The 21,331-nt window shown below is 34.4% G+C and overlaps 1 protein-coding gene and 1 long non-coding RNA gene across 3 annotated transcripts in view; one reads left to right on the top strand and one right to left on the bottom strand.

The window, feature by feature from the left end:
• LOC136855105 (uncharacterized) overlaps window positions 1-21,331 on the top strand; it is a 493,988-nt gene that overhangs the window by 284,317 nt on the left and 188,340 nt on the right. The gene's annotated exons all lie outside the window — the stretch shown is intronic.
• LOC136855104 (opioid-binding protein/cell adhesion molecule homolog) overlaps window positions 14,033-21,331 on the bottom strand; it is a 74,868-nt gene continuing 67,569 nt past the window's right edge. For both annotated transcript variants that reach the window (XM_067131933.1, XM_067131934.1), the window contains exons 5-6: window positions 16,635-16,700; window positions 14,033-14,281 (exon numbers count right to left, since the gene is read on the bottom strand). In XM_067131933.1, coding sequence (XP_066988034.1) covers window positions 14,190-14,281; window positions 16,635-16,700 — 158 coding nt within the window. In that variant the 3' untranslated portion in view covers window positions 14,033-14,189. The remainder of the gene's footprint in view (window positions 14,282-16,634; window positions 16,701-21,331) is intronic.

Below are 21,331 nucleotides of genomic sequence, written 5' to 3'. Positions count from 1 at the left end.
CCTCAGATCTTAAAAACTATTGAGGCTAGAGGGCTGCAAATTGGTATGTTGATCACCCACCCACCAATCATCAAACATACTAAATTGCAGCCCTCTAGCCTCAGTATTTTTTGTTGTATTTAAGGTTAAAGTTAGCCAGTTAGCCACAATCGTGGTTCTGGCAACGATATAGAATAGACCACCACTGGGCAGTGGTTAAAGTTTTATGGGCCACAGTTCACACAGCATTATACCGAGACCATCGAAAGATAGATCTTTTTTCGGTGGCCTTGATTATACGCTGTAGCAGCTGTACAGAAAACTCGATTGCGCCGAAGAAACTTCCGCGCGTGGTTTACCTGTTTACTTCTCTTTCTTTCCTCCTTCCACCTATGAAATTTAAACTCTTTTTGCCAGCTTGTCTGTCATTCATTCTCTCTATGTGAACTTACCATCTCAAAACACTGACCCATCTTTAATCTACACTGACCTCTTTATTAAGACCTTTTATTTACACTTATCCTTCTTTCTTTATACAAAATTTGCCAAAACTTCATGTCTAAAGTATCAACTTTTATTCTCTCTCTCTCTCTCTCTCTCTCTCTCTCTCTCATTTAACAGTCAGTTATCACTCTCATAAAGGAGAGTTGGCTCAACAGTCTATCCATATATCCCACCTTTGCCTTCCGTAGTCACTCCTCTTCTCTCCCGAATCTTTTGCATTGACCCTGCAGTCTCCCTTCCTTCCTTCCTTCCTTCCTTCCTTCCTTCCTTCCTTCCTTCCTTCCTTCCTTCCTTGTTCTCTCAACCTGTCATTGCCAGTTACACTTACTCCCAAATGCCTGATACGAATGAACACTTTCCATCATCCATATTGATATTCATTTCTCCATTTTGGCGTTTCCTTGTTTTCTCACATACACAAATATACATACATACGTACATATACAAACACAAACAGACATATAATTACATGTATATATATGCATACATACATACATACATACATACATACATATATATGTGTATATATATACAAATAAATAGATTTATGTCTATACACGTGTGTAGGTATGTGCGACTGTATGTGTTTTCTGCACATTTTAAATAGCTATACATACATGCGCACATGGACGTACAAAAAGAATCAAGAATAATGATAAAACATACAGTAATATCAGCAAGGCAACTCAACAAGGAAGCTCGCTTTCGTAATGTTCCACCACGAATTCCGAACGAGAAAAAATCCGCCGTTGGCCCCAAGTTATGCGGATACCAGCATTCGGATACGGAAAATTTCCCAAATTAAATTATTCTCTCTGAAGAGACAGGTAACGAATATACTGTAGTGGCACAGTTAGGACTCTCTCTCTCTCTCTCTCTCTCTCTCTCTCTCTCTCTCTCTCTCTCTCTCTCTCTCTCTCTCTCTCTCTCTCTCTCTGTACGGGAGAGAGAGAGAGAGAGAAGATGTAGGACATGAAAAGAGGTAGACATGCAAACAGACAATCAGACATCAATTTTATACATGCATTAGTAGAAAGAGAGAGAGAGAGAGAGAGAGAGAGAGAGAGAGAGAGAACATAAGAAGAGGTAAACATGTAAACAGACAATCAGATATTAATTTTATACATGCATTCGTAGAAGAGAGAGAGAGAGACTGAGACTGTAAGACATCAATTTTATACATGCATTAGTAGAAGAGAGAGAGAGAGACTGAGACTGAGACTGTAGGACATCAATTTTATACATGCATTAGTAGAAGAGAGAGAGAGAGAGAGAGAGAGAGAGAGAGAGAGAGAGAGAGAACAAGACTGCAGAACATAAGAAGGGGTAAACATGTAAACAGACAATCAGACATTAATTTTATACATGCATTAGTAGAAGAGAGAGAGAGAGAGAGATTTATTTCGGCATAAAATTACCCCAAACAGCGGATATTCGATTCGTTAGTTCTTCCGGGAAAGTTACTTCTAATAAGTCCCCTTTTAAGAATTATGTAAAATTCTATTTATTTACCATCCTCAACTTTTATTATTATTATTATTATTATTATTATTATTATTATTATTATTATTATTATTATTAGTAGTAGTAGTAGTAGTAGTAGTAGTAGTAGTAGTATTAGCAGTCGTAGAAGTGTATTCCCCTTTGAATAATGCGCCATGATTATAATTTTTTCCCCAGCCTCTACCAACCTCTTGAAACGAGAATTTCCAATAACACTTTACCCATTAAAACTTCGAAAAAAGCTGAAAAGTTCCTGAGAGTAAAGTTGCTTACTCATTAGCAGGGCGAAAGTTGGCGCATTATCATAAAAAAAGAGAAAAATAAATCTTTCTATGATGTAAATTCCTTCATCGAAAAAGAAAAGTGAGGGCGGTGAAAGCGTGAGAACGTTTACGCATGAAATAAAATTTGGTAGTACATACATACATATATACATACATACATACGTTTATATGTATTATGTATATATAGGCATATATATATTATGTATATATAGGTATATGTATGTATATTTGCATTAATATGTATGTAAATTTAACATACATATATATAATTATATATATATGTGTGTGCATGTATGTACATGCTACCAATTTTTATACACACACACACACACACATATATATATATATATACATATATATATATATATATATATATATATATATTTATATATATATATATATATATATATATATATATATATATATATATATATATATATATATATATTATATTATGTAAGTACATTCCTCTTGGTGACGCCGGAAGGATACAGCCTTACAGTTTCCCAGGAACTTTTAAGGGATGAAATTGGTAGCCCCTACAATCATTTTTGACATAGCAGGCACTGGCTCTTATTTACAGCTGGGTGGACTGGTGGGAGGTAAACTGGAAGCGAACCACGGACCTTACCAAGGTGAGTGGCGAGCTGTGCCACTCAGGCATGGACCTTCATGCTGAACAATGTATAAAGCTGCTGTTGAAAACCCTTCCACATGAATCTGTTCAAATACAAGTATGTATATTAAGAGGACGAATAATCGAAAATGCATGATTGTCTGTGAGGAAATGTTTGAAATCCTTTTATATTCAACCCGTAACTGACACCATTAAAGTATTCAGGTTATATAAGGCCGTTAATAATATATCCCAGTACATTTTTCATCATTCAGTATTCTTTACGGAAGGAATATTCAACCGAGGGAAAGTATTCTACATAAAATTATGTGGAATACAGTTTCCGGGTCATACAGATCATTATTTCGTATCAGTAAAAGCGAAAAATGGCCTTTTATTTCTCGTTGGCAGAACCAAAAGGACGTGTAAAACAAGAACTCTTTCATGTTTGGTTTTTAAAATATGCACATTATTCCTTGACAATGTATTCTCTCTAAAGAATATGTAACAGGGGAGATTAGGCCGTTCTTTATTAATATTCTTGTCTAAAAGGTATATATTCTTTGACCTTTTACTTTGTTTTTTTTTTTTTTTTTTTGCCTGAAAGTCTGTCGAGTGGAAACTTTATATATATATATATATATATATATATATATATATATATATATATATATATATATATATATATATATATACACACACACACACACACACACACACACACACACATACATATATATATATATATATATATATATATATATATATATATATATATATATATATATATATATATATATATACTGTTATGTGTTAGGTGTGATCAGTGTCGCACACATTTTGAAAAGTGCTTAAAGCTGCCTCTCCCGTCGGACTTCGATCAGCCGTTTCCTCTGAGACTGGTTTTTGGATCCAGAGGAAAGCAGAGAAAAGTCATAGCCACATTCATCCCATACTTACCATATTGAGGATGGGACGTTTGTGCAGAAAACTTCAAAAATGTATCTGCCACTTCATGCATGCACCCTGAAGCTCATCAGCAAACGTCAGTTACCTCTTTACCTCTATCTAACACCCAATCCTTCATCTGCCTCAAAAGGTCAGAATTATGCTTATTATTTCTCATTCTCTCCACTTGACTCGACCACCTCGAAACCAATTTTGCACCGAAACGTATAATTTATACCTTCATATATCTGACGAACATTTCTGTTTTCGTTGACAAATGAGTTTCTGTAACAGTAAAGTTAAGATATTTAAGCTTTAATACTAAAACACATCTTCATTTAATAATTTCTTTGAGAAAACATCCCGTATTTTGATCTCGAACCAGTACTGAGTCTCCTATTTTAATACGTCGTATATATTCTGAAAATTCATAAGTCTAAGGCCTCGTTCAAAAGGTAAACAAAACAGCGAGCGTTCGCTGTGTCTTTGAAGTTCACCGGAGTGACGAGGATCAACATTAGCGTAAGAGCCAACGAAAAGAACGTGACTGGTGTGTTTATTAAATAAGGCAAAGGATCAGGTTTTATAGGCTTTACGATCAACTACTCTTTCTCTATATTTAGGAATTTGAAACGATTTCACTTTGTTTCTCTCTTGTCGATTATGTGTTTCATTTCTCCCTTTTAGAATGACAGGCTGCGTAGCCTCATATTATGACGTGTTTAGTTCTTGGCTTGGTTATGTGTTTAATACATTGAAGTGATATTAACCTTGGTCATTACCTGGATGGGTGGCCACCAGTAAAAGCAATATACTATTGAAAAACCCCTTTCGTTGTTGGTTTACATCTCTCTTTCCTTTATTGGCTCTTGTATCAGCGATGTGAAGCAACATTCACTTTGGTTTGTACTTGGATGGGTGACCACCACTGGCAATGTAAAGGGGTTTAACTGTTTGCTGGAGTAGCAACTTCCGCATCCCAAATACCAACACATAAAAACCCAGAAATCTGGCGTGAGCAGCAGTGGGCCACAATGAGGTTCCTGAGTGGAAAATAATAAAATAAAAGACTATTCTTGTACTATTCACTTCCTTTTACATGGAACCTTTTACCCCTCTCGCCTATTCCCTTGTTTCTCCATTCAGCCCACTTCCATTTTGTTTGTTCTCTCTCTATTCCCTGGTGTCTGATTGGTTATCATACATTGCGAGAGAGGTGTCCGTTGCTCTCTATAAAAATATTATTTGCTTTTATTTCTTTTCATTTTTTTATTTTTTGTTTTTGTTTTTGTGCAAGCTGTGCTCCCCCTGCAAAAAAAGTCTACATCTCTTCAAGCCATTTTTCTCGTTTTTAATTAAATTTTTACTGTAAGGGATTCAGTCTATTTTCAGTCCCTTTTTTTTTTTAGATCAGAAGAAAAACAATTTTTCCTTTTTCCATTTTGCATTCATTATACTCTATCGGTTTTAGTGATGATTTTGCTCATTTGTTGCGTATTGCAGTTTTGATGATTTTAGACAGACGCAAACGTGGAAACGTGGAGAGAGAGAGAGAGAGAGAGAGAGAGAGAGAGAGAGAGAGAGAGAGAGAGAGAGAGAGAAGGGGGGTCGGCGAACGAAACATTTCCAGAAAAAATGTTGGGATTCTGAAATAATTTTGTAAGAGGAAGTAAACTTGAATAAAATGGAATAAAATAGAATCAGCTAACATACATGTACCGGAAAAATAATTGAAATTCTCTCTCTCTCTCTCTCTCTCTCTCTCTCTCTCTCTCTCTCTCTCTCTCTCTCTCTCTCTCTCTCTCTCTCAGTAAACCTGTACAGTAGAAATAAACAACGATTACTCCGTGCGTGCTTGTGCGTACCTAAAGAAGAAACCTCCCGTTATGGTTGGATAATCAGGGAAAAATGTCGGTTAATATCATACTTGGTTAACTCATGTCTGGTTCTATTGCTTCCTTGGAGGTTAAATCCTCCATTTTACCCTTCTTCACTTTTCTTATTTTCTCCTGCCTGGTCTGTTTATCTATCCATTTACGCATTAGGCATAAATTTATTAAAAAAACAGAATGTTATTGTTAGCAGAATATATAAGATGGTTCCTGCTTCTACAGATATCAGTTTGATCATTGCTCTTATGAGCTCGACAGAGTCCTGCTCACTCTCCCGTCCGTGTGGAAATCGTGTACTCGAAGTTTAACCTGCTTGGTCAGTCTTTCGTAATATTTTCGTGGAATTCTCTACCACCCTCTGTATATCCTGAAGTCCAATAACAAAAATCTTTAACCTGACTTCCTTCCACCCGAGATCCTTCAACTGAAATCTGTTTTTCATAGGATGCCTCCTATGGGATCTATGGGACCCAAGAAGAGGCCGGAATTAATTAAACTTCTTTTGCTAGTCGCCTGTGTAACCCAATTATTCTGGGCGAAGGACCCCTTTCCTACAAAGGGATATTTTGGATACAATGTTGCCGTTTTGTATACGGCGTTGGGCAACACGGTTGCAAAACTGATGAAATAGCCGCTTTATGTTTTTTTTCTCATTTTGGTTTTTTTTCCTGTAATTTATATTTTATTGTTTTTGTTCTCTGCGTTTTCTCTATAATTTTTTTGTGACTGTTATTCATTTTTGACAGTTTTGTGTAACTTTGCTGTCGTGTGTTATTTCTTAATTTTCTTTATATCATGGCTTTAGTATTTTCCTACATTTTTGCTCCATTTTTTATCTGTTTAATGAATTTTCTAATGAATTACTTATTTTTATACTTTACGTAATTTTTAGCGTTTGAAATAACTGACATTTTAGTAATAGCTACAGTAGTAACCATCGTATATTAAAAGAGTTATTTCATGTTCATATATATATATATATATATATATATATATATATATATATATATATATATATATATATATATATATATATATATGGATGAATGAATGTGGTGGTAGTTACCGTTGTAGCAGCAGTATTAGATAGTTTTAACAAAAAGTTTGCAGTAAGATATCTTACGACGCTGATTTTGCTGAGAAAATAACAATACGTTATTTATTAGGACCTAGCGTCTTATATAATACTGAACAGTGATCACCACCACATTCATAATTAAACGGCTGTATCGTTGATGAGAACACTGGGCAGAAAACTTCCACAACAATAGCCTCTTACAATAACAAAGTGTGGAGGAAGCTTGCATTAAGGCCCACACACTCAAATTTACTTCTATCTTCATGCGCTCTCTCATTTCTTGGTTGTTGAAGCACCTCTTTCCAAGCGCTTCTTTCACGCCATTTTCCAATCCTTTCTAGGTCTTCCTTTCTTCATTCTTTCCAGTATGTACACTGTTTTCAACAACCTATCATCTTCCATTCTTTCCACATGACCGAGAAAGCACAAAGAACTCTCGTGCATCTTTTCACACACTCTAAACGTTTTCAGACATTTTCTGCTATATCCATATTTCTAGGCTTTTCTATTCTTATGTCACACGTATACTGCACAATAATAATTACAGTGTAATCGTCATCATCATCATCTTAACAACTTCCAAGCTTCTCCTTTTATTTGTACTCACCATCTTCACTTCACTTTCATGGAGAATGCTTAGCCCAACACTCCCTCCGTATATTTAAGTCTTGGCTTCCATAGACAACTCCAAGCTCCTATCAGTCTTTTGCAAACATTCTGCTGCCTTCTTTGCTTCACTATTCTGGATTCACCTCTTCTCTGAGCCTACCATTATCCAATAGGTTTACTCATAAATGCTATGCAAATACTGCTAGCATTCTTCCACTGTCCACAATAGCCATTACACTATCTTCGTGATTTTAGGTTACCACCATATCCTTACTTTTTCTCACATTTACTCTCAGCTCCTTCCTCTTTAAAACACTAACAAATTTTCACTATTGTCTGCAGTTTCTTTCCACTATCCCCAGTCGATACCCCTGTCTGTAAGTATTAGATAATTCATTTTTAATCTTACAATTTTACACATACATCCACTGTCCTTTCTATATACCCCTGTCGGTAAGTATTAGGTAATTCATTTTTAATCTTACAATTTTACACATATATCTACTGTCCCTTCTATGACTTCTTACATCATTCCAAAAATAAAATATAAAAACAGCTAAATTGAGATAACAACTTTGAAACAGACCCATTTTTACACCAAGCTCAGTCATTTCCATCTCAAAACTTTATAGTTCTCTCAGAATTTTGTCCTCTAGACCATGCACGCTCAAAACATTCCACATTTCAGTTCTTTCATAAGCTTTCTCTTGGTCCAGGTATTTCACATACAGGCTTTTCCTTAAATTTCAAGCTTTCGTGTAATGTTTTTTTTTTCATAACAAACGCTTCATCCACACACCCAAACTTCTCTATCACTTATTCTGTCACCTGCCATACTTTTTCAGTCACAATACTACCATACATCTATAATTAATAGTTACCTCTGACACTTCACCTAACTCAACTCTTATTATTATTATCGGTATCTTGGAACCCTTCTCTTCACCTTACACATGCTGGTCAACCACTCAGTCACCCTTTCACAACACAACACAACACAACTGCACTACAGCATCTGCCTCATAATCCATACTTCAACATCTTAATTGTTCTCCTAGTGTCCCCACCTGTCACTTCCACAAGCATCTTAAACTTCCATCTCTCCCTTCTTTTCTTGCATTATTTAGTTTTCACTCTCTTCACTCCTGCACATTCAGTGACTCCAAAAAACACTCTCCCCGTCGAAAACTGTTCTGTCTTCGCATAACATTTCTCCATTTGTTTCTTGTATACTGAGACTCATTTGCTCATTTACTCTTCTCTCTCCAAATTCATGTTCTCGTTGTACGGCTTCTTTGATCTAAAGTTCATTCTGATCGTCTCACTTTTATTTATTGTATGATTTCTTTTTCTCTTTAACTCTCCAAGTCTTGACCTCTTTATTTGTATTCCTCTACACGTTGTTTCCTTCCGTCTCCAGATTGCACTTCTTACAAGTTGTGTTTTTCCTTACCTGAGATTCTCATTTTCTCATTCCAGCACTCATTATTTTTTATTCCCTCTTCCAACCTTCATAAAACTGCCCGCAATCCTTGCTAACTTTTAGATCCCACATGGAATTTAAAACACTTCATAAACTTCACTTCCGCCTTCAACACCAACCAGTTTTTCGTATATATTCTACGTATGTCTTCTCACTTTCTTCGTAATAAACTTTCTGTTTCTTAATAAATTTTCTAATTTTAATTGCCCTCGCAGCTACATTTTCATTCTCTGCCACCATGACACCCGTCAGCTTATTCGTACATGTACTTTGTACTAACATATAATCGAACAACCTGTTTACTTCGCTATTTAAGTATAAACACACACACACACACACACACACACACATATATATATATATATATATATATATATATATATATATATATATATATATATATACATACATACATACATACACTTCGTTGGAAACTATGAATTTGCAGCAGTCAGGCCATTCCCAAAAGCCTCTCCAGGAGACTCACTATTCTCATATACTCCTGGAATTCCATATCGCCCCAAAACTCTGTTCCTTTCTCTATAATTCAACTGTGCATTTAGATTTCCCAGCACAGACAACCTTTTATGCTCCTAAATCCTTGTAAGCAATAGATTTAGGCTCTCCCAAACACACATTCATTTACTGTGTGTAGCCTGCTTTCCTGTTTTGGCCCATATACCGTACTTAACCTAACCCACACAACCCTTGCTCTAACACATCTGTACTCGTCGTCATCAGATACAACAAGGAAGTGCCACGCATCTCATTGCTCTAAAACCTTGAACTACCTAGACAAAGTCACCTTTTGTCCTCATTCCTACTCACACTGCCTTTTCACTTTTGTCTCACTAAGCGACAAAACATTTAGCATTCTCTCCTGAAACAAGTTATATGTCATACACATCTTCTCATCTGCTCTACACATTTTCAGCACCCCAAAATACAGTATGTTATCCTTTCTCAGTTTATCCGCTAAAAGTATAGGGTATGGGGCTGCAGACCCCTTGGATCCTGCCATTTGGGAACTTTCCCATCATGCAAGTAGGCTAAAATGCTTTTTTTTTTCTTGGTACTCCACAGACACGAAGACGTGGACTGCATTGGCCTCACGTGGAGAGATTCCCCCTGTCAAGGAGGGAGGGAGGGAGCGTACTTTCCACCAAGTGGTCTTCTACACTTTGTAGGCCCCATTTCTCTCTCTCTCTCTCTCTCTCTCTCTCTCTCTCTCTCTGCCAACGTAAGGGTTTGCTTCTGGTCCACTGCAGGCCTGTGTTTATAGACACGTTATGATTCGTCTCTATGACTACCTGTGGTCATTTGTTTCTGCGGTTACTCAAGTACTTTTATAGCTATGGTCACTAAAAGACTTGGGAAGATAGAATCTAAGGAGAAATGAGTGACTAGAAGTTACCACAGGATGTGACATACAGAAGGAAATTTAAATAAAGTAAGGAAAAGAGTAATCACAAGATAACTGAACACAAGAGAAACTAAAAAAAGAAACGTAACGACTGAAAAGATGATTAGAAAGATTGATTACGTCATTCAAGTAAGGTTTCCTGCAATCTAACCATCCTTTTTTATGGCCACTAAGAAGCCTTTGTTTATATCGCCACTAAACGCTTCGGGTACTATGGCCACTTTTTGATGTGCCTCCTCGGCCACTTTTGTCTTTTCCCTTTAGGGCCTTTTTTATGGCCACCGTAAGGTCCTCTTTTCCATGCAACTCGAGGACTTTTATTTCTGTAGTTATTAGGTCCCTTAATTTCTGCGGCTACTGAAGGGTTTTTGATTCTGAAGTAAGTTAATTTTGTTTGTCCATAAAATCATTTGTTTTGAAGAGGACTTGTAACCTTTCGTGCGCCATAACCTACTAGATTGAACGAGAATAAAGCTAATTTAATTTTAAAGATGAATAAAGCCTAAGGTAAATCAAACAACCCATCTTTTTTATTAAATTCAATATGATCTCAAATACTCTGTTAGACATGGTACATAAACTCCTTATCTGTTTTTTTTTTTTGGTTGGTAAATATTTGATGACATGCATATACTGACATCTATACACAGGAGAAATCAAAACGCTGCTAAAAAGATACAATTTCCTTACACAATATCAATAATGGTATGAGGTTGTTGTCTCGTTTGTGGAGGCTTGTGGGTGTATAGTGAGAAGAAAACGCTTAATAATACTGATAATGATGATGATAGTGATGGGGGCGGGGGGGAAGATTATGTCTATAAATAATAATAATAAAAAACACGTTTAATATGCAAAGGACGATGATATTAATAACGGTGAGGGAAGATAATTTCTATAATAATAATAATGATGATAATAACAATAATAAATTTATAGATGAATATGATATTGGTGACTGAAATAATACCGGTAAATGCAATGGAAATGATGTTTTTAAAAACCAAAACATTTATAATTGCAATAATTACGAACCAGAAATCTGAGTATTTGAAATGTTTCCCATCCAGTACAGGATAATCACGGCAAGTTCGGAAAACTAATTAAAAAAATCCAATATTTCCAATTTACCTCGTTTTTATACGAGAAGCCATCTCTTGATCTGATTGACTGGTATATCGTTATTTGAAAATGTTGCCATGTCGTATTAAATTCCTGGATCTATATATTAAATGTATAGTAATATAGAAATTAGAAACTCAGGATTGAAATTTAAATTTACGTTAGTTTTTATCGAAAGGCTTACGCATATGTGAATTTCTGACATTTAAGTGATCCCATTCATTTGTTTTTTTTAGCACTATAATTAACATTTGTATTTCGTTGACACGTTTTCACTGTTAGCGCTTGCATATTGTTTCATTTCCTTCAACACTCGATTTAGATGGTTATATATATATATATATATATATATATATATATATATATATATATATATATATATGTATGTGTGTGTGTGTGTGTGTGTGTGTGTGTGTGTGTGTACATATACATATATATATATATATATATATATATATATATATATATATATATATATATATATATATATATATATATATATATATATATATATATATATATATATATATATATATATAGCATTATTTTCAAGGTATGGCCTTGGGTACATTTAAAGTTAATGATAGTCTGTATATGTAACATATATATATGTATATATAACTAATTACAGTAATTATTATTGCAAGGGTAATTTTCTTAATATCATTTCTCATAAGCTGCTAATATCATTGTTTGTTATTATTATGGTTAAATTTCAAAGCTAAAAGTATATTTCATTCAAACGTAAACATCGATAATGGGAATCTCATATTATGATAATGTAAAAAATTATAGTGAAAAGTGATTTGCGCCATATTTTACGAAAACGAAAAAAATTTAGTGATATCTTCAGAAACAAGAGTTGTATTCATTATAAAGAAAACAAATTAATTTTTCCTCAAAGATTCGGAAAAATCACAAAAACAAAAATGAAATTCTAAAAAATGAAAATTGCATTTACCCTAAAAACTAAGCTAAATTTCCCCACCACATACATCACCACATCTCCACATAGAGACACAAGATGAAGCCATGAAGTTTTTGATTCGTTAAAATATATATATGGTATTCAAATCGCTTATTTACACAAAAAACCTCTTCCTTCCAAAGATACGAAGCAATATTCAAAAATGTGTTGTGGCGGCTCTGGTTGCCATTAAAGTGGCGGCTTTCAAGCGAAAAAATACATGAACATTTTTAGTGGCTTATTTTTTATGATGGCAGCCTAAATAATCCAAATTTCTGTTTGATCTTCACAAAACATTATCACGACACTTTTGCAGTTTCGTTGAATTTTGGGAATGAGAAAATTAAATGTCATTATTATATTTTTTAAAGAGGGGGGGACGGGGGTGGGTGGTTGGGGGTTCACAATACAAAAATTTAGCCTTGCGTTTTTCTTGGGCGAATCAGTTATAAAGATTTACATCTTTTGTTTTTGACACAATGGCAGGAAGTCAATCAAAGTCAGGGTTTTTAAGGTATGAGAAAAAAATAGAAATTTTACTTGTTTATTTTAGGGAACGGGAGGTATTTAACATCCTTGTAACTATGTGTATATATATATATATATATATATATATATATATATATATATATGTATATATATAAATATATATATGTGTATATATATATATATATATATATATATATATATATATATATATATATATATATATATATATATATATATATATATATATATATATATATTACTTCGATAATAGGTTACAGCCAGAATTATAAGGATTAGTCTTTTTTTTTTCAAGGATTTAGACCTACTAGCCTGGACTAGTGATGGTGTCACTATTGCTCAGCCGACTCTTGCTCATTTTAGTACAATTCTTTGAAAATATAGGCCTAATTGTCTAGACCATGGCCTGCCTAAAATTATTATCTTGCTTTAAAAACCAATAAAAGCAACTTAAGTGAAGATTCCAACACTTTTGACGAAAATGAACGCAACCAACAAGAGCAAGTCTTGCTGAACTGAAAATAACTCAGACGTTAAATTCACTTGTGCCACCACTTTCATGACAACGTGAACAACCTAAGCATTATCTTTAAAGTTCATTGTTCATTTACTCTGCTTTTGCTCTCTCAAACGAGATACACGTTAAAAATAGACGCCTTAAGATTAGGCACAAAGCATTGTTAAATTCCAGACTTTTTATTTTTTTCCTTTTTTTTTTACATCCCTTAAAAACTGCAAACGCCAGCTCCGGTTGTGGCCAAGATTAAAATATATTAGTGGAATTATACATACATACATATATGCATATATAACATATACATATGTATATAATCTGTGGTTAAACTTACCTATTTGTGTAAATGTATGCCAATAGCATATACATGTGTGAATGTACATATATGCATTTACATGAATTATATATATATATATATATATATATATATATATATATATATATATATATATATATATATATTGTATATATATATATATATATATATATATATTATATATAACTAATATATACATATATATATATATATATATGTATGTATATATATATATATATATATATATATATATATATATATATATATATATATATATATATAAACAAGCACATTTATATATACAAATATATGTTTGGTAAAACAATCACCCTGTATAAATAAGCATTTTACTATATCAATGCACAAAAAAATTCTGAGAAAGAAAATACAATAAAACGAGCGTAATTTATTAAGTGTCTTCGATGCACAGAAGCCAAAGTATTCTCAGGGTGAGGGCCAGAAATAGAGCAAGTTGGCAACTCCGAGGGATGTAGAGGTGCCAGAGGTCTCTGTTTGCATTGCTGCTGGGAGCTCTCCTGTAGGAAGGAAATAAAACAAGACTTATTGTATTTTGCAAGAGATTTTGATTGACTATAATGCATACGAGGAATACATACTTGTACCTATAAGCTTTGACTTACTTAAAATATTGGCATAGAAATGGAAGATTTAAATGGAAAAATAAATGCCATTGGTTACCACATGGATAACTTAATTTTTGGAATTTAAAATTTTTTATTTAAATATTTTTGTTTACTTAGTTACAAACAAAATACAGCAGTTAGCGTATAAAAACAAACATGCAGAAGAAAAAGAAGAAGACAGAGAGAAAATTCTGTCTACATAATAATCAAGTTTATTCTTCCAGAAAATATCCTTAAGTGGTGTAAAGTTCATGTAAGAAATATATCTGAGGCATCAATAACAATATATCTTTGTATCTTGAAGCTAGAGAAATTATTAATGAAACTCATCAGAAGCTACTGGGAATTATAGCGTGAAAAAGAGCCTTCACCTTTGCTTCGGAGGAAACAGAGCCTTGCTTTTCTCCAGTGTTATTGTTGATTATTTGAAGGAGTTTAATCTCAAGATGTGATTCTTGGCTTATCAAAAATTGAAAAGAAACTAAAGGTGGATTATCATCTACGAAGATTCCGGCAGCGTCTTTGATATTAATCCCTCTCTATCTATCTATCTATCTATCTATCTGTGTATATACACATATATGCTGTATATATAACATATATATTACGTATTTATGTATATACACATATATATAAAATAAAGCAGAAATTACGTAAAATTCAGTGCACTTTTGTCTTATTTTCGCAAATTACATCACTCTACAGAGATCTATTATACTTATTTGATTTCCACCAACTATTTGGCATTGAATGATATTAGAGTATGTGTCCACATGTACTCTACAGTCCTTGTTTGCGCTATTGACAGTTTAAGAATTGCTTAATAAAAATGAGTTATAAGTGAGATGGTAATGATAATAATTTAATATTGATAATTATGCTAATAATAATAGCTATACAAAAGCAGGGGAGGGAGACAGGGAAAGTGTTATCTAGCTTGACTGGAAGAGGAGTTGAAACAAGGGGTTAAGAGTAGTGGCAAGGAAGAGGTGAGTGGCGCAGCTTTGGTATATGAGGAAAGGCGATCAAGGTGTTCTTGAGGAAACAATGGGGTAATGGCGGGTAGTGGGGAAGGGTGTTATGCTAAGGAATTTTTCTGGACAAGGCGTTTATCCTTGCTTTAAGCAGTTGGAGGATGATCATGGCCAGACTATATATAATGTATATATATATATATATATATATATATATATATATATATATATATATATATATATATATATATATATAATACCCTGATAATTACCCTGGATTCACCGTTGGACGATGTGCAATCTTGAATAACAATAACCATAATAATAATATAATAATAATAATAATAATAATAATAATAATAATAATAATAAGAGGCAGGTTTGTAAACTACCTAGTAAACTGATGTTAGCATCTTGTGTAATTTTGTACAAATTTTCTTGTACAGCCCAAATCCAAAGTGGCCAGATTTTTTTGTTCTCTTTAGCATAACGACGTCTGCTATATCAGCATATGTAAGTAATATATTTCCATTTTCTTCATTTTTTTTTTTACCAGAAGCACCAACCCCAAAATGTTGTCATGTTTATTTTTTCCTATCTTCTTATCATAAATTTTATTTATTTCTTCGTTTTATTGTGTTTTTTCCTCTCCACCAGAAATAAAGTCCAACCATATTTTGGCAACCCTTTCCTGCGTCGTTCTCTTTAACATAAAAAAACTACGTTATCACGTTTACTTATTTTCTTCATTTTTTCTTTGGAATAACTGGGGCATCGTTAGGCTTATCTGAACACATCTATACCATGACACCAAAAGATTTATTTCCGTTTTGTAACTTCTTCAGTAGTCGATGGGACTGGCAACTTCAAGCCTTTATCTTGCACAGACCGTAGGAAGGGAAAGAAAAGGGAACAAGAATTAAAAAAAAAAGCGCCTCAGCCTCATGTATGGAAAACAGAAGTCTTGAAAAGGTTCCAAAACTTTGAGTCGAAGGTTGACTGACTTCTTGGCCTGACTGGCTTTACGAATCTCCCATTTTAAATAATGACTGGTCATCTTGGTTGGTTGTTCCGGGTCTAGAGGGCTATACCAGGCTTCTAAAAAGCTTTTAACACTAGGAGCAAGGACCCGTGTTGGCATTAAGGCCTGTATACCCTAAACCAAACACCAATCGTCTGCATTTAGGCTTTCCACATCCTTCGGTTTGTGGTCCCTTGACTGACGGTACACTCAGGGAGGGACCTTTACCCTCTTTTTTTTTCTCTCTCACCTTGTGACGGCTGAAGTTGCGTTGACGGGATGGATTTTTTCTTCTGCATGGCTGCCGGTTCTTCTCCTGTGAAAGATTGGAAGATGTTGTTAGTATTGGTATTGCAAGGAAGATTTAGGTGGCACTGGAAAACTAGGAATATGTAAGCGGTACGAGAAAACTAGGGAGATGTAATTGGCACAGAATAACTATGAAGTTGCAAGTGGAATTGGAACACTGGGACGATGTAAGTGGCATTAAAGAAATGGGAAGATGTAAATGGTACTTGGAAGATGTAAATGGTATTTGAAAAATAGGATGATGAAAGTGGCACTGGAGAAACTAGGAAGATGTAAGTGGCACTAGAAATGGGAAGATATAAATGGCACTGGAAAATTAGGAAGATGTAAGTTGCACTGGAAAACTGGGCACTGGAGAACTAGGAAGATGTAAGGGGTGTTGGAAAACTGCGAAGATATAAGCACTGGAAAACTAGGAAGATGAGAGTGGCACTAGAAACAGGAAGATGTAAATAGCACTGGAAAATTAGTTAGATGTAAGTTTCATTGGAAAGCTGGGAAAATGTAAATGGCACTGGAAAACTAGGAAAATGTAAATGGCACTGGAACGAAGATATAAGCACTGAAAACTATGAAGATGTAAGTGGCATTGGAAAACTAGAAAGATATGTGTCACTGGAAAACAAGGAAGATGTAAGTGGCATTGGAAAACTAGAAAGATATATGTCATTGGAAAACTAGGAAGATATAAGTGACACTGGAAAACTAGGAAAATGTAAGTGGCATGGGAAAACTAGAAAGATATATGTCATTGGAAAACTAGGAAGATATAAGTGACACTGGAAAACTAGGAAGATGTAAGTGGCACTGGAAAACTAGAAAGATATATGTCATTGGAAAACTAGGAAGATATAAGTGACACTGGAAAACTAGAAAGATGTAAAGTGGCGTTGGAGAACCAAGACGAAGAAAGTAGCGCGGCAGACCAGGTTGTTGTCAGTGATACTTGTATAAAAGAGAGACATAAGTGGTACTGTAAAAAAAAAAAAAAAAGATGTCAAAGGCAATGACAGAGGCGAGATGTAAGTTGCAATGATGTAAAGGGAAGGGGAGTTGTAAATGGCGGTGGTAAACGAGTTGTAAATGGAACTGGCAATGTGTCTCATCACTGAAAAACTCATAGGAGCTATTACTTTGGCTTTATATCGAAGATGTGAAAGAAATAAGTTGGTATTGTTATGGTAGTTCTTCCCTAAAAAGACAAGGCAGATGTAAATGAAAGCAATATTGTCTCTGAAAATACGTGCAACGTTTAAACGGAATGGGATAGTGGCAGTTTCCATTTAAAAAAGAATGAATAGTGTACGAGTAATGTTTACGGCTATTCTTTTTCTTTAAAATGTTCAAAGTTTAAGTGAAAGTTTTAAAGTGATTTTCGTTATATATATATATATATATATATATATATATATATATATATATATATATATATATATATATATATATATATGTATACATATATACATATATATATCATATATAAATATATGTACATATATACATATACAAACACATATTTACCAATGATCAAGAGCAGATATGCCCGAATACAGACATCAGACAAGGAGGCGAACAGGAATATTCTTGAATGTTATTCGATTATATATTTATTCCCAACGTTATGTGATCAGAGGGGTTCCAGAATCAAAATAAAAAAACAAAAGGACACACAGGTAAAAAGTTAGTATATACATACATACATATATATATATATATATATATATATATATATATATATATATATATATATATATATATATATATATATATATATAAACTGTTGCCGAACTGAATGCGAAAAATAAAGGAGCTAGCTATTGGTAAGCATGGTTTGAGCAGTGTAAGTGAAACTATAGAGATATAATGAAACAGTGCATGGAATAGCGTACTAAGGTGAATAAGCCTACTCTGAGGTGGTCTGGTCTCGTGGTGAGGAAAGGAGGATGAACAGTAAAGTGACACAGCTGTAGATTTCGAAAGCGTTTGGAAGGAAGACGAGGTGAATAGGAGAGGTGTTGGAACGGAAGGATCTGAAAATCCAGGAAACGAGAGTACTTGGCAAGAGGTAATGAGTAGTTCACCGTGTCTTAGGGATGACGCATTGTTGATAAACCTTCAGGAGAAATATTTCTTCTTTATTTGAGTAATATAGGAGAAAGTTATGATTATGGCTGTGACTTATATCCTGTTCTTTGCACACAGACATTTATGTATGTATGTTTGTGTGTGTGTATGTATGTATATATATATATATATATATATATATATATATATATATATATATATATATATATATATATATATTAACAAACAATTCTGTTTTTATCCATCGTTTTTCCTTCTCTCATTTCAAAAGCAAACTTCACCACGCTACTCCTGCCTACAGAAATTTCAGTCTGTCAATTTTTAACAATCGGAAACAAAAGGTTAGGTCTTTTCCATAACCCGACTCTCCTTTTCAAAAGACTTTTCTCCTCCCCATGAAACTCCCCCTTCCCCTCCCCTCCTCCTCCTCCTCCCCTCCTCCTCCTCCTCCTCCTCCTCCTCCTCCTCCTCCTCCTCCTCCTCCTCCTCCCTTCCCCCACCACCATCGAGTTCCAATACAATTTCTTCTGGCCGAGAGCAACGTTAGCCGAGAATTGTGAGTCTTCTGTAAACTTTGCGATGTAACGTTTAATTTATCGGTGCTTGCCTTCCTGAAATAGCACTTGCAAGTCGCCAAAGGATAAACGATTTGCAGTTTTCAGTAGTTTTTCGGCCATTTTCATCCTAATTTGGGGCTCTAGGAATATTTACGCGTGTGGACAGGTATCCGCATTCGCTCTATCAATCATAGATGTATAGGCATACCACACTGAAAAATAAACAAACACACACACACACACATACACTTGGCTTCTCGACTTCCTCGCCCGCCAACCCTTTATTTTCTTGGTTACGCTTATCCCTGTAAGTCTATATCCGAAAGGAAATTAGCGAAGAAGCTTTCACCAACTTTTCGCGGAAGGTGAAAGCTTCTGCCAAAATGGTCAAGGAAGTCGAGAAGTCAAGATGTCATTGCGGCTATGAAAAAAATTGGTAATTTATATATATATATATATATATATATATATATATATATATATATATATATATATATATATATATATATATATATGTGTGTGTGTGTGTGTGTGTGTGTGTGTGTATATATGTATATAAAATATCGGTTCAAAAGAAAATCAGTATACAGGTAACTATGTCCTCATATCTTCTGAATTCTGGATAAGCCTGCAATGCGAAGCTTTTCCATATCATTGATTGTCTGATACACCTTAACAGAAGTAATTCACAGCAATTAAATCTTCTCCCTAGGTTCTGATACTTGATAACGTTTGGCACCATTGTTTTCCTTCTTGGATGTCAAAACCCTTCAATTCTGTTTCTTTCTAACAGGACATTACCTGATCTCCCCACTCCTATTCTTTCCCAAGCTTCCAAATTATGCAGTCCTTCCACCAAACCTGTCCTCTCCCATTCTCTCAACATGAACGGATCGTCTCACAGCACACTCATTCATCTTTTGGCCTATGAAAACGTAACTTGCAAATCCCCATAATGTTATTATATTTGTCCATCTAATAATCTATGTTAACACTTATCACAAATTCTAGTCTGATCTCTATATGTCTTCCAATTATGACGTCTCTGACATAAACTAAACACAAATTCTAGTCTGATCTCTTTATGTCTTCCAATTATGACATTTCTAACATAAACTAAACACAAAATTTCTCTCGGCAGCTCCACCATTTTTTATTTGTTTTCTGCATCAAAAAATGTTTCTCCCGTCCTGTGATCCAGAGCTGTTCTCTTTCTACATCACAGCATCATTTGTATACTAAGACAAACTTAGCTCCTCCTGCAAATTTCTTGCATTCCGTTCTCTCAAGACACATCTCTCAAAATAGCATCCATCTAGAGACGCGATTTTCTTATTCTCTCAAATACCTGACTTTTACCTTTACAAGAGTTGCCAGAAAACATCTATTGTAGAGTTCGCATTCCCTTTTGTCAGAACTTCAACAAAGGGAGTTCTCGTCTCTCTCTCTCTCTCTCTCTCTCTCTCTCTCTCTCTCTCTCTCTCTCTCTCAAACATTGTTAATCTTTCCTGGGGTTCCATTGAACACCTGAGTTTGAGAAGTGTGGAGAAAAATCAAGGATAAAGGAAGATTTTTAGTCCCACGTCTTTTAAAGATTTTTATCATCGTTCCTCTCTCTCTCTCTCTCTCTCTCTCTCTCTCTCTCTCTCTCTCTCTCTCTCTCTCTCTCTCTCTCTCTTCAAACATTGTTATGAGAAAGACAGAAGAGGAATGCAAATCATTTTCATTCATTTGCCACAAAGACTTTTATTTTAAGATGTCTCTCTCTCTCTCTCTCTCTCTCTCTCTCTCTCTCTCTCTCTCTCTCTCTCTCTCTCTCTCTCTCTCTCTCTCTCTCCATCAAATTTATTTAAGGAAAATATAGAAAAAAAGTATTTATGCAGTAAAGATGATGTATATCCGTTTAATACATTTTTACGTATCTGTAACGATATAGTCTGAGAAAAACCCCAAGTTTAGACTTGCCGTCGTTTAGTCCCGGGCCAGCCTTTCTTAC

The sequence above is a fragment of the Macrobrachium rosenbergii genome, chromosome 30, assembly GCF_040412425.1.
Source record: "Macrobrachium rosenbergii isolate ZJJX-2024 chromosome 30, ASM4041242v1, whole genome shotgun sequence".
NCBI classification, from domain to species: Eukaryota; Metazoa; Arthropoda; class Malacostraca; order Decapoda; family Palaemonidae; genus Macrobrachium; species Macrobrachium rosenbergii.
Note: the sequence above shows the minus strand (reverse complement) of the source record. Positions and strands in the feature narration are given on the sequence as shown.